The 13,963-nt window shown below is 42.1% G+C and overlaps 1 protein-coding gene across 2 annotated transcripts in view; it reads left to right on the forward strand.

Moving 5' to 3' along the window:
- MGAM (maltase-glucoamylase) overlaps nt 1-13,963 on the forward strand; it is an 82,372-nt gene that overhangs the window by 39,972 nt on the left and 28,437 nt on the right. For both annotated transcript variants that reach the window (XM_060107603.1, XM_060107604.1), the window contains exons 22-33: nt 378-427; nt 859-1,026; nt 3,773-3,925; nt 4,987-5,184; nt 7,203-7,357; nt 8,457-8,625; nt 8,902-8,998; nt 10,084-10,196; nt 11,320-11,445; nt 12,829-12,957; nt 13,206-13,316; nt 13,615-13,677. In XM_060107603.1, coding sequence (XP_059963586.1) covers nt 378-427; nt 859-1,026; nt 3,773-3,925; nt 4,987-5,184; nt 7,203-7,357; nt 8,457-8,625; nt 8,902-8,998; nt 10,084-10,196; nt 11,320-11,445; nt 12,829-12,957; nt 13,206-13,316; nt 13,615-13,677 — 1,532 coding nt within the window. The remainder of the gene's footprint in view (nt 1-377; nt 428-858; nt 1,027-3,772; nt 3,926-4,986; nt 5,185-7,202; nt 7,358-8,456; nt 8,626-8,901; nt 8,999-10,083; nt 10,197-11,319; nt 11,446-12,828; nt 12,958-13,205; nt 13,317-13,614; nt 13,678-13,963) is intronic.

Genomic DNA, 13,963 nt, shown 5'->3' on the forward strand with positions numbered 1-13,963 from the left:
ATTCAGTGCACACATCTTCCCTGCAAATACTTAGGAACAAACGTGGATGATGTGTAAAACCTACCTGTGCTAGTCAGGCAGTGAGAAGACACCTTTCTAGTGCACCCGAATCTAGCCATGCTTCTTAATCTGTCTCCAATACATTAACGATTCTTGTGGCTCAAGCTTAGGAAACAGCTTCACTTGAGGCATATGCCATGGAAGCGAACCTTTTCAAGGTTAAGGTAGGAAGCAAAAGGGAAAACAGTGTCTTGGCCTTGGAAACTCTCTCTCTAATCTTGTCATTCTCAACATGTAGCTTCAAGGAGTGCCAGGATGAAATCTGTCCTTCTGTAGTGGGCAGGCCAGAGTCTGACTTGTTTTAATCTCACTTTCAGATACTGTGGCCAATAAAGTTTACCTCTTATGTGAGTTCTCCGTCACCCAAGTGAGTAGTATATTTTTATGAATCTTAAGTATGGGCTTTTATCTGACCATTAGCTCATATGTGTTTGTGAATGTGTGTAATTATATTTGTAGCTTCATTTATAACAATAGGTGACCACATTTCAGTTTATGACTTAACACCTAATAATTGAATCCTTCTTGTTAGTAAAAAGAGGCAATGATATGGATAAATCAAAGCAGTCTTTTTAAATGAAGTTAAAAAAAATTTCCCTCTCTGTATGTGTGTTTCTCTCTCTCTCTCCTTTTTCCGCCCCCCTCAGGGGAAAAATAAGTTTGTACTTGAGCACACATTAGTAGAGACAGCTAAGAGCCATTCGGAGCGGTTTTGAGTATCTGGTCTAGGACGAAGTATTGGAGTGATTTGAGAATATGTGTATTTAAGGCAGATCTTTGTACTTAACTGTTTTGCAGAACCGCTTGGATGTGAAGATTTTGCAATCAACCTACACAGACCCCAATAATTTAGCATTTAAAGAGATTAAAATCCTTGGGACCCAGGAACCTACCAATGTTACAGTGAAACACAATGGTGTTGAAGTTCAAGTTTCTCCTAATGTCACTTATGATTCTAACCTCCAGGTAAAACCCCATTTTGTTGAGATAGTTTGTAAAGAATTCTTCATTGCTTATGATGTTCCTTCTTGCCAAGGTTGCATGGGTTTCTGAAGGACCAGAGCACACTCTGAAGACTGGGGTGGGGAGTCAGAGGGTTAGGACAGAAAAAAATAAAGAGTGGGCCAGAGCTGGGATTAACAAAGGAGCTGCTGAGACATGGGAGGAGGTAAACTGGTCCTTTCATCTTTATTCCCTTATCTGTCCCTCAGTCTTCTGTCCTCTCTGACTGGAACAGAAGAAGAGTGAAGTCAGGAGTGTCGGGAACAGGATTGGAGGAAAACTGGGTCTGAAAGCTGCTGATTGATTGATGCTAGAAGGGTTGAGGTGGGAGGTGGGATTCCCATTATTTAAAATTTCGAGGTGCTTTTTTTTTTTTTTTTTTCCTTTTACTGTATTGAGCTATATAGAGTCTCACTCCAACACATACATTTTTAGGAGATATTTTTAAGTCAAAGAATTGGATAAGCTTAGCTAATGGCTACTCACTTGGTTAGATGATAATAATAAAATAATTTTTCCTCACTTTTAATGAGGCCTGAAGTTCCTGGATAGGCTGTAATCAGCTCCTCTGAAATCTTAGTGTTATGAGGAATCCTTTCCCCCCCACACTCCCTGCTACAGGTGCTCCAAATGATCTGGGATTGGGAGCTGCTGGGTCAGTGTGGTTTGTGAGGGACCGTCCAAATTTGGAGAAAATAAGTAAATTTAATCTTCTACTATAATGATATATTGGTTGCATTTGACATTTTGTTTTGACAATATACATTGAGGGTGCATACATTATAAAGTTAGAAATAAAGTATTATATGGCTAGTTGTGTGTACAGCAAAGTGCAAGCCATTTGAAAGATGCACATATAAAAATAAACTAATTAAATGTTTGATAAATATATTAATAAATATACAACCAAAGGAACTGTTTTATTGTTTGAATTTAAGTGGTGGAGAAACACATGAAACTATTGGGAAGGGGACAGGCAACCCAACCCTACCTCTAGGAAATGTTAATATATATTCTGCCCAATTTCATGTTCAAAGCTTAACGGAGTCATTGAGCAAACCTTTGGAGACATCAGGGCTAGAGCTGGACCTTGAAAGATGGTACATCTGGTAGAGATTTGTTCAGCTGCAAGTGACAGGAGGCTCAGCAAAATGGTAGTTTAAACAAATTGGGATTTTTTTCCCTTCTGGGATTGGAAGTTTAGGAAGTGGTCAGTTGCTGGCATTGGTTCAGTGGCTCAAGGTTGTCAGGGTTGAGGTCTTTTCTTCTCTTGTGACTGGAAATGGTGGCTTAATTCCAGTCACTCTAGCCTTGTTAGAGAACAAATAATAATAAAGAAGAAGAAGCTGGAAGGAAAAGGGAAAGGTGAAGGTGAAGGGAAGGGAGGGGCAGGCCCTAAATCAAGAAAGAAATACTTGGCCAGTGGACTTGCACTTACCTATTAATGGCCACAGCTGTGTTACATGGCTTCAAAAAAATAGTTCTTAATGGAGAACTTTAGTGCTCTAAACTGAAAGAGTAAGAAGGGAATTTTACAGAGGGCAGGCAGCTAGCAGTAAATTCCACAGATAAGCACCATTTTCCTAGAAAGGGCATTTGCTTAGATAAAGCAGTCAAGGTTGAGTTATCAGAATAAGCCAGTCTTGGGACTAAGAATAGCCTTTTGTTAGTCTGTGAGTACTGAATAACTAGAATAGGTAGGATCCACTTTTGGAAGGGGATCAGTTTGGACAGATTAACTTGTGGTCAGATTTTGGAGGGTTTTAGGTGCCAAAATAAGAAGGATCTGATCTGATTCTCAAAGGGTCTCATATTGATCCTTGAATCAATATGTGCCATTGTGAGAGCGTTGTTCTGGGGTGGGGTTTGAGGTACAGGGAAGTGCAAGATGAATGTAGACTGGGGAGAGACTGGAAGAAGGATGATAATCCTTAGCATGAGATTTTATACCTCTAGACAAATGAGAACTTGCACTATGGAAATTACTAATTAAAGAGGAGATGACCATAAGAAAAACACATAGAAAATATTAAATGTTTGAATTAGTGAATGGGACTCAAAGAAAATTTCAAGTCTTGAGGCTCTGGGCTTGGGGAAGTGAAGAGGCTGGGATGTTAGAAATGGAAGAAAATGTAATGATTTTGCCAACTCACCAGTTTTGCAGTTGGTGAAACTGAGACCCAAGGAATTGAAATAGTTTGTCTACGTTTCCACAGTGCAATGGAGGGGAGAACCCAGGCCACACATGATTCTTATTTCTGTGTTCTTGCCCATACTCCAGACCAGTGGGGAATACTGTTTGGGGAATGCTGTTTGGGGAATGGAGGACAAAATGATGAGCTCGGTATGGGGTGACACCATGTGCTTGTGTGTGCTGTGCTACAAGGGGGCTGCAGAAGAGAGCCTTCCTGACAAAATAAGGAACAGAAGAGGAGTCAGGGGAGGAAAGAAAGGGGTGATTACAGAAGGTTGTAGTTGACCTGATTCTTTTCAAAATGTTATGTACAAATTCTGATAGAATTGTGCCATTGGCCCTGTGGTTACTGGTTAGATCTCTGACCTCTCTCTCTTTGTGTAAGCTCCAGTGCTATATTGCTTAGATTGTTGAGAGCCTGGTCTGATTTCTATTTTCTTTCCTAAAAGAAGTTTCAGACCTTACAAGGTCTTTGTCCTGAGGGTACATTTGCTTGATACTTTCCCATTCTTACAGGTGGCCCTTATCACAGAAATTGATCTTGTCCTGGGAGGAATATACACAGTGGAGTGGGATGTGAAGATAAGGGATGCAGAAAAAATAGACTGTTATCCTGATGAGAATGGTGCTTCTGCAGAAAACTGTACTGCCCGTGGCTGTGTCTGGGAGGTAACCATAGTGACGGTGTTACTGTACATTAAAATCCCAGGATATTGAATATAGTTCCCTGTGCTATAGAGTAGGACCTTGTTGTTTATCCATCTTCTATATAACAGCTTGCATCTGCTAGCCCCAAACTCACAATCCATCCCTCCCCCACCCCCTCCCCCTTGGCAACCTCAAGTCTGTTCTTTATGTCTGTGAGTCTGTTTCTGTTTTGTAGATAGCTTCGTTTGTGTCATAGTTTAGATTCCACATGTAAGTGATATATATGGTATTTGTCTTTCTCTGTCTGACTTACTTCACTCAGTACGATAATCCCTGGGTCCATCCATGTTGCTGCAAATGGCATTATTTCAGTCTTTTTTATGGCTGCGTAGTAGTCCATTGTATATATGTACCACATCTTCTTTATCCATTCATCTGGTGATGGACATTTAGGCTGTTTCTATGTCCTGGCTATTGTGAATAGTGCAGCTATGAACATAGGGGTGCATGTATCTTTTTGAATTGTAGTTTTTTCTGGGTATGTGCCCAGGAGTGGGATTGCTGGATCATATGTCAACTCTATTTTTAGTTTTTTGAGGGACCTCCATACTGTTTTCCACAGTGGCCGCACCAATTTACATTCCCACCAACAGTGTAGGAGGGTTCCCTTTTCTTCATACCCTCTCCAGCATTTGTTATTTGTAGACTTTTTAATGATGGCCATTCCTAACAGTGTGAGGTGGTACCTCACTGTAATTTTGTAAAATCCTCTACACTTAATCTACAATTTCACAAGCATAGCACCAGTGCCTATATCACTACTTAAAATCCATAGAAAGGACAGACTTCCAAAGTAACCTGAGTTTTTATCTGGATGTGAAGAATAGGTAAGGATGGGAGTGGGACTTTTTTTTACAAATATTTTACATGGAGACCAGGAATGAAAACTTATGTCACTACCAAAGAGTATATAAGAAAATGACTGGTTTTATCTTTATCTCCCTGCAAATTGCCTTTTCTAGCCCCTTTATATTTGATAATATTAGAACTCATGCTGAGCTGGATTTGGCTTTACTTTTCAGGTATCTGGTTCTCTTGGAGTCCCTTTTTGCTATTTTGTCAATGATCTATACTCTGTCAGTGATGTTCAATATGACTTACATGGGGCCACAGCTGTCCTCTCCTTAAAGTCTTCGTATGCCTACTTTTTGCCCTCCGTACCCGTGAACTCCCTCCGTCTGAATGTGACCTACCATAAGGATAATATGCTGCAGTTTAAGGTATGTGTTTACTGTATACGTGTCAAGTACCTACTTGGCACTTTTCATGTCCATTAATTCTTTGCTAGTCAAGGTTACAGAACCCTGAAATCGGTCTGCTCTTCTAAGTTAGCCATGCTACAATATACTAGATCATTATCCTAAGAGTAATTGGAGACCATTGATGGAACAGTGACACCTGTTCTAAATTGCACTTTGAAACGATTACTGTGTCTACTGTAAGGAAAGTGGTTGGGAGGACAAGATTGAAAAAGGAGAGACAAGTTAGGAGGCTACTAGTTAGGAAATCCAGATGAGGGACTGAGCTTAAACCAGGAACAGAAAGGAGATGGAGAAGTGGACATCTTTGAGAGAATGAGAAGTAGCATTATGGGATCTGGTGATTAATTACAAGTAGTCTATGAGGGAGAGAGAAGCATCAAGACGATTACCTTATTTCTAGCTTGTGTCTTTATATGGATGGTGGTGACATTAACTGGGATGGGAAAACTGAAAAGGTTTGAGCTTAGGCAACATAAAATGATGAGTTCAGTTCTGAACACTGAATTTGGGATATATGAAATACCTACAAGAGTATACTGATCTCTTTCTCTCCCATGATGTAATTACATCTCAGGACAAGCGTTGGGCTGTTTTTGATATCTTTTTCACTATTGAATTGTAAGTTTCTCAAGGACAAGAATTTGTCCCTTCATCTCTGTGCTCCTGAAATGTAACACAAAGCTTAGGAGATAGTAAGTTCTCAAAAGTTTATTGAGAGAATAAATGAAAGACTCAGGCCAGTGTAGCATTGCTTGAAATGTTCTTGACAATCTGATATCAACCTGGACAGTGAGCTCTTTCACGTCTTCTAATGTAGGGATGATACTCTTTTATCTTTCTATCCTTACTGTAACACTGGCATGTGGTAAGCGCCTAATGGGTTGTTTTTTGTTTTTTGTTTTTGCGATACGCGGGCCTCTCACTGTTGTAGCCTCTCCCGTTGTGGAGCACAGGCTCCGGACGTGCAGGCTCAGCGGCCATGGCTCACGGGCCCAGCCGCTCCGCAGCATGTGGGATCTTCCCAGACCGGGGCACGAACCCGTGTCCCCTGCACCGGCAGACGGACTCTCAACCACTGCGCCACCAGGGAAGCCCCGCCTAATGGGTTTGAAATAAATGAACTTGATCAAGTTTCCAGGTTTAATTCTTTCCTATTCTACCTCCTGATTATATAGTAGCCTCTCCAAAATATTTGCCTCTTTCTTTTAATTCTCTGTGCCTTTGCATTTATATCTCTGCCAGGAAGCACTTGCTTTTCATTCTGTGCTTGTTTAATGACTGAAAAGCTTTTTAAGACTCAGCCTTTTCCCTCATGAAACTGTCTCAGTCTTCCAGAAACATTGTTAGTCATTTCCTTTCCTATAACCTCACAATACTTCTGTATAGCTCTACATTAACACGTATCACTCAGGTAGTGTGGGCACCTCTCTTTCACTTTCCATTAGTATGTGGACTTCTTAAAAGCAATAACTGTGTCTTACTCAGTTTAGTAATCCTTGTGTCTAGTACAGTATCAGGTAAGAATATAGTAGGTACTCAGTGAATCAATTTAGACCCCATTTTTAACAAGGACATCTATGATTATTTTAATCAAGTAGGGTTCATGTTTTTTGGGGGGGATTTTTTTTTCAGTTCAGAAGTGTTTTCAGGTATTCACATACAGTCACACACCCACACACCACACACAAAGTAATAAAGAATATATTCATAAATTCCAGACTGATTTCCCAAGGTAGAACCAATATCAAAGGAATGTGTTTATGTAATACAGGCTTTAAAAATGAGATATGACAGACTCAGATCAAAATAGTAAATGTGACATTGTTCTTTGATTTGTTAATTAACTTTCCAGTATCACGAGCTTAAAGAAGACAAATGTAGCATCCAGACTCTTTGTCAAAGACATCAAGTTCCTGCTAAGAGTATAGGTTTCAAGACAACTATACTTGCCTAAAATCTATTTCCTCTGGTCCTAGATTTATGATCCCAACAACAACCGGTATGAAGTTCCAGTCCCTCTCAACATACCCGGGGTTCCATCCAGCACCTCTGAGAGCCGACTCTATGATGTCCTCATTAAGAAGAATCCTTTTGGGATTGAAATTCGCCGGAAGAGTACAGGCACTGTAATGTAAATGGCTCTTAGTCTGACTTGGAATTGATGATTACCTGTATCATTGCCAGGTCCATTGTCCTTGGAGATATCTTGCTCAAAGCAACACACTGTCCATTTCCAGATTCATGAACAAGTTATTTCCTTCTGTTCTTATGAGAAACTTTCGTGCCCTGGGAATAATTCCTGAGGCAGCTACATGTACCTACGGATTCATTCAACAAATGTTTATGGGGTGCCTTCTCCATAGTACGTGGTTATAGAAGATGAGGTCTTTCTTTTTATGACAAAAAATACTAAGGTAATAGCAAAAATAATTTAAGTTAAAATATGTAGAGGTTTAGATAGTGACAATTGCTATGCAGGAAAAAGAACAGGGTAACTGATAATTATGGGGAGGTTACTGCTTTTAATACTGTGGTCAGAGGTGTTCTCTCCAAGGAGGTGACATTTGAAATAGGACCTGGATGAGTAGAAGCAGCCTCCCCCGTGGAGATGGGGGAGGAGTGAGAACACTTCAAGCAGATTGAGTAGTCAGTGCACAGACCAAGAAACAGGAGCCAACTTGCCTTATTAAGGGGACAAAAGTCCAATGTGGTGGCAGTAGTATCGTAAGTAAGGAGGTGAGTGGGAGGAGATGAGCCAGGGGTCCAGGTGGCTTCAGATCAGGAATGGCCTTGAAGACGTCACAAGATGTTTCAATGAGAATCACTGAAGAATTGCAAACAGGGGTTGACATGATGTGAGATGCTTAAAAAATGATCATTCTGGATGCTGTGTAGAAAGTGGACTATAGTGGGGCAAGGGTGGAAACTAGGCCTGCTGTGAAGTGGTGGCCGCTGAGATGGTGAGACTGATTGGATTTGGCATTCTGGAGGGACCAGTAGAAGGAGGTAGTGATAGAGGAAAATAGAAGAAAGAACTGGCTCCTGGGCTTGTATAGCAAGGGAGTCTATGATTATTTTAATCATATAGACTTTATGTTTTGTGTGGGAAGTCAACAGGGGGGTTCTGGGTGGGAGGAGGAAATCAAGAGTTCAATTTCCCTGAGAAGTCAGTTGCTTGAAGCTATTAGAACAGCCCGTTTCTTTTGCAAACATACCCTTTTGTGTTGCAGTTGGGACTCTCAGCTCCTTGGCTTCACCTTCAACGACATGTTCATCCGCATCTCCACGCGCCTCCCCTCCCAGTACCTCTATGGCTTTGGGGAAACTGAGCACACAGCCTTTCGAAGAGACTTGAACTGGAACACGTGGGGAATGTTTTCCCGAGACCAACCCCCGGGGGTAAGGGCAGAGCATTTGGGATCTGTGTCTTTGCCTCTGTCCACCCACACTGTGTATGCTTCATGTTTCATCTTTCCAGCACCCAACTTGGATGGTCACATTCTGCTTTTAGGCCAGTGGGCCAATTCTCGGGTTTCTTTGTTTCTTATGTGTTTATTTCACAGAGAAGACTAGACACACCTTATCAATCGATTTGTTGAGTTTCTTTCTCAATCTCTGTCTTTTTTCCCCCTTTGTCTTCTAACCTCCTGCCACTTCTCCCCATGACTCTCCCAGTACAAGAAGAATTCCTATGGTGTCCACCCCTACTACATGGCACTGGAGGAGGATGGCAGTGCCCATGGGGTCCTGCTGCTGAACAGCAACGCCATGGGTAAGATGATGCTGGCATCTCCCCTTACTTTTGTGAGTCAGTCATCCTTGAGGAACTTTAGAATGTGTTTGATCATGTTGCCCCTGAAGTCAAAATTATTATCTTGTGGAGAGTGCTTTTTATTTTTTTTCTTCATTCTCTTTAGCAGTTCTGTTTATTTCAATTCAGTAATGTATAGTAATAAGAATTAACTCTTATTTGGCATAAACAACGTAAGAAGGGGTAGCAAAACCAAGCAAGTCCCAAGTATCCTGGAGGTCAGCCAGTGGGAGCCACTAATATAATTTGAATTAGTGATGAAGCTGGGGGTCAGAGCACCCGCTCTGGGGGTGCGAGGGTGTAAAGAAAATCTGCGTGGTATATTGAAAAGGGGGTGGAAAATCAGGAAGTGGGGTTAAAAATCATGCTTGTGAAAACTGGTGAAATCTGAATATGGCCTCTACCTGAGTTAATAGTATTATATCAACATCAGTTTCCTGGTTTTGACAATGTACAATGGTTATGTAAGAAGTTATCATTAGGGTTTCCCTGGTGGTGCAGTGGTTGAGAGTCTGCCTGCCGATGCAGGGGACACGGGTTCGTGCCCTGGTCCGGGAGGATCCCACATGCCGCGGAGCGGCTGGGGCCGTGAGCCATGGCCGCTGAGCCTGTGCGTCCGGAGCCTGTGCTCTGCAACGGGAGAGGCCACGACAGTGAGAGGCCCGCGTACCGCAAAAAAAAAAAAAAAAGAAGTTATCATTGGGGGAAGCTGGGTGAATTGTCCAAGAGAACTCTTAGTACTATTTTTGCAACTTCTTATAAGTTTTAAACTATTCTGAAATAAAAATGATAATAACAATTTTAAAAGAGCAGAAGGACAAAACATATAATAAGGTAATAAGTGCATGAAAGGGAAGAAAATCCAGGCACAGATTACCCTGCAGATCTTCACTTAACTTTTTAAATTCTGAGTAAGTATAGTACAAAATACCTTCTCTCAGTACTCTACAATAAGAAGGCATAGGAAGAGGGAGAATGTATGAATTTCAGAGGTAATTTCTCACTTGAAGGTTTCCATATTGATTGGTATTTTCCTACATTTCCAGATGTGACATTCCAGCCCTTGCCTGCCTTGACATACCGTACCACAGGAGGAATTCTGGACTTCTATGTCTTCTTGGGGCCAACTCCAGAGCTTGTCACTCAGCAGTACACTGAGGTAGGAGGGAGTTCAACTGGTTACCAAGTATTAATACAGCACATTCTGTAGTTCTTAGATGATAACTAGAATTGTTGGTCTTTCTGGGAGACAGGTAGGCTGTAGAATAAGGAACAATAAATACATCCTGATAACCGTTATATTCTCTATAACTGTTATAGCCTCTCAGAGCATTGCAGACTAGCAGAAGTATCAATAGTAGTGGTGCCACTGGTGGTAGTTGGCAGTGACAGTGGTAGTAGTGGCGGTGGTGATGGTGGTGGTGGTGGTGATGATGGTGGTGATGATGGTGGTGGCAGTGAGGGTGGTGACTGCGGCGATGGTGGTGATGGTGGTGGTGGTGGTGATGATGGTGGTGGCAGTGGTGGCAGTGAGGGTGGTGGTTGTGGTGGTGATGATGGCGATGGTAGTAATGGTGGTGGTGGCAGTGAGGGTGGTGGCAGTGACAGTGATAATAGTGGTGATGGTGGTGATGGTGGTGGTGGTGATGATGGTGGTGGTGATGATGGTGGTGGCAGTGAGAGTGGTGGCAGTGAGGGTGGTGATTGTGGTGGTGAGGGTTGTGGTAGTGGTTGTGGTCATAGGGGTCCCAACAGTTGCTTTGGCAGCAGCAACAAACACAGACATAAAACTTACTATATGTCACTGATATGTTACTTGTTGCATGTCAGAGCACTTTACATACGTTAACTCATTCAGTCTTCACAAAAACGCTATGATACAAATATATTATTATCCTCAATTTACAAGTGAAGAAACAGGTAAGAAGAGGTTATTTCACTTTTGCCCAGAGTCACATAGCCAGCAGAGACTGGATCCCATATGGTTACCCAGACATTTTGGTATTTTGCTTCTGAATTTCGTGTTCTTAACCAGTAAGCTGGTCTGCCACTAGGAATCAGAGTAAAATCAGGTTTTCCAAACCTCCTAGGGAGAGAGGTCAAGTCTGGCAGGAAGCTTTCTCCAAGTTATCTCAGTGGCTCTGCATCCTCTTAGTTTCTCTCTGGATTTGAATTTGTTGATTATCTAACTGGGGACACTGGAAAAATATTCTTATTACTTCGTGTACAACTTTAACCCAGATTCTTCTTTTTAAGGACTAAATTTTCTGTTTATTTTCTAGTTGATTGGTCGGCCAGTGATGGTTCCTTACTGGTCCTTGGGGTTTCAGCTGTGTCGCTATGGATACAAGAACGACGCTGAGATTGGTAGCTTGTATGATGAGATGGTGGCTGCCCAGATCCCCTATGTACGTTGTCAGTCTGTGGGTTACTGGCTCTGGGACCGCATGGCCAACCCTTGTCTGTGTATCTGGATTAGTTTGTCTGATTTTTATCAGGTTCTATAAAATTACAAAGTACTTTCTCATACAGTATCACACTTAGCCTCACCCCTACCCAGTAGTAATATAAGGGGGGGGGGTGTTATTGTCCCCAACTTGAAGAGTCACAGTGATTTGCCAAAGGAGGAAGGCATTGGGTCAGCCCTGAGGGCTCTTTCTGCTAGATCATGCTTCCGTTTCTTTCACATGACTTCACAACATCTAGTCAAAAACATTCTTGCTACTGTAAAAATGTTGCCCAGAGAGTAGTTTTGCTTAATTAAAAGAAATTGACTGGGCTTCCCTGGTGGCGCAGTGGTTGAGAGTCTGCCTGCCAATGCAGGGGACATGGGTTTGTGCCCCAGTCCGGGAAGAACCCACATGCCGTGGAGTGGCTGGGCCCGTGAGCCATGGCCGCTGAGCCTGCGTGTCCGGAGCCTGTGCTCCACAACGGGAGAGGCCACAACAGTGAGAGGCCCGCGTACCTAAAAAAAAAAAAAAAGAAAAAAAAAGAAATTGACCCAAATTCAGTCAGACCACTGTGTGTGTAGATATAACCTCAGTTCCAATGCTTTGCTGGCACTGCAGCCCAGTGTTCCCACAGCTTTGAGCTAATTCCTGGTTGAATGTAGGGATCTTGGGACTGGTTTCCAAAGGAAATAATTATGGAAACAAACTCCACCTTCACTTGAAGATGAGAGGGGTCCACTAATCAGAGAACTGGTCCCATAAACCATTTACATACTTAATTTTATTCTATTGATTTTTCTATTGTTTATGATTGTTCCTACTAACGGAAAGTATAGCATGCAATATTTTATTCTTAATAAGAAAGCTGTGTCTGATAACCCCCAGGATTAGTGATTCCAAAGCAATTACAGTAGCTTTTGTTTGTTTTGTTTTAATGGGCTTACTATCCATGTTGTATTAGTACTGGGTAGTTTACATTATGTTATTTTTTCTGAGTGTGAGCCACTGATACCAGGGGCAGCCTCTGGGGATGGGGGTGGTAACCACAGTCGCTCCTTATATGGGCCCTTCACAAAGCACTTTCACCTGCTGCTTTCATTTATCTCCACAGCCTTGCCAGTTGGGCATTATCATCGTATTCTTTGCAAATTTAGTTTTTTTCTATTTTACGACTCAAAATTTGAAAATTAGGTGAATTTTCCAGAACCTAATACCTAACAAATAACAGAGGTGGGATTTGAAAGAATCAAAATGATGCCGACTGAAATTCACCATTGGTTAGTGGAGCGCTGTTCTCACGTGGAACCTGGACTTTTGCAAGTTTCCTTTGTCCTCTTCCAGGACGTGCAGTACGCGGACATCGACTACATGGAACGGCAGCTGGTCTTCACCCTCAGCCCCGAGTTTCAGGGGCTTCCAGCTCTGATTACTCGAATGAAGGCCGATGGGATGCGGGTCATCCTCATTCTGGTGAGTCCCTGTGTGAATGGGCAGAGTCTGTTTGGAAGAGTGAATGGGATTTGGTGCAGAAAGCTTTATACTTGTGTTTTCTTCCATGCTATGAGTAGAGAAGTTGAGCTTCAATAAGAAAAGTGTATTTCCCTGGATTCACAGAAGCTCTACAGCTCAGGTGGAAGCTGATGCCTCCGCTTTTGAAGAGTTCTCCATTTTTCTACCCTGGCTTTGGTTTTCTCACCTGACCTGTGCTTTGATTTCAGGACCCAGCCATTTCTGGCAACGAGACAAAGCCCTATCCCCCTTTCACGCGGGGTGTGGAGGACGATGTCTTCATCAAAGATCCGAATGATGGAAGCATTGTTTGGGGAAAGGTATGCTCTGAGCAGTGATCCACTAATCCCCACACTGTTAGTGTGTTTGTACATTTTTTTTTTTCTTTTCTGTTTGGACTCTGAGGTCAGAAGTTGTCATTTTCTCCATCAGTATTTGTCACCACTGTTAAGGAATTTTAAAGGAATGTTTGTGCATTGTGAGATCCACTTTTCTTTAGATCAACCCTACAAGAAAATCAAATTAATCACCTCTAGGACATGGTTTATAGTTTCTTAGGAAATGCTATGTAAGAGAGATTATCTAGTGCATTGCTTTTAAACATTTTTCTCTTCACAGGTCTGGCCTGATTTTCCTGATATTGTTATCAACAGTTCTCTAGACTGGGAAAGTCAAGTGGAGGTAAAGGGCCTGTGTGGATGTTGGGTGAAATCAGGGTTGCCAGGAAGGTGCAGCCATACTTAGGATACTGGACATCCCCATGGCATTGGCATGGGCGCGAGATGAGGAAACTTATGTGGGGAACATGTCCTGTGTGTCTCTCTGTGTGCCAGTCACTTTACATGCAATATTTTACCCCAGTTGGGAGGTAGATATTATTATACTTTGCATAACTAAGACTCAGAGAGCTTAAATTACTTCTGTCCATGCTTTTAGGTGACAGAGTGGTGATTTCCAATCCAAGGCT

The sequence above is a fragment of the Mesoplodon densirostris genome, chromosome 9, assembly GCF_025265405.1.
Source record: "Mesoplodon densirostris isolate mMesDen1 chromosome 9, mMesDen1 primary haplotype, whole genome shotgun sequence".
Classification (NCBI taxonomy): domain Eukaryota; kingdom Metazoa; phylum Chordata; class Mammalia; order Artiodactyla; family Ziphiidae; genus Mesoplodon; species Mesoplodon densirostris.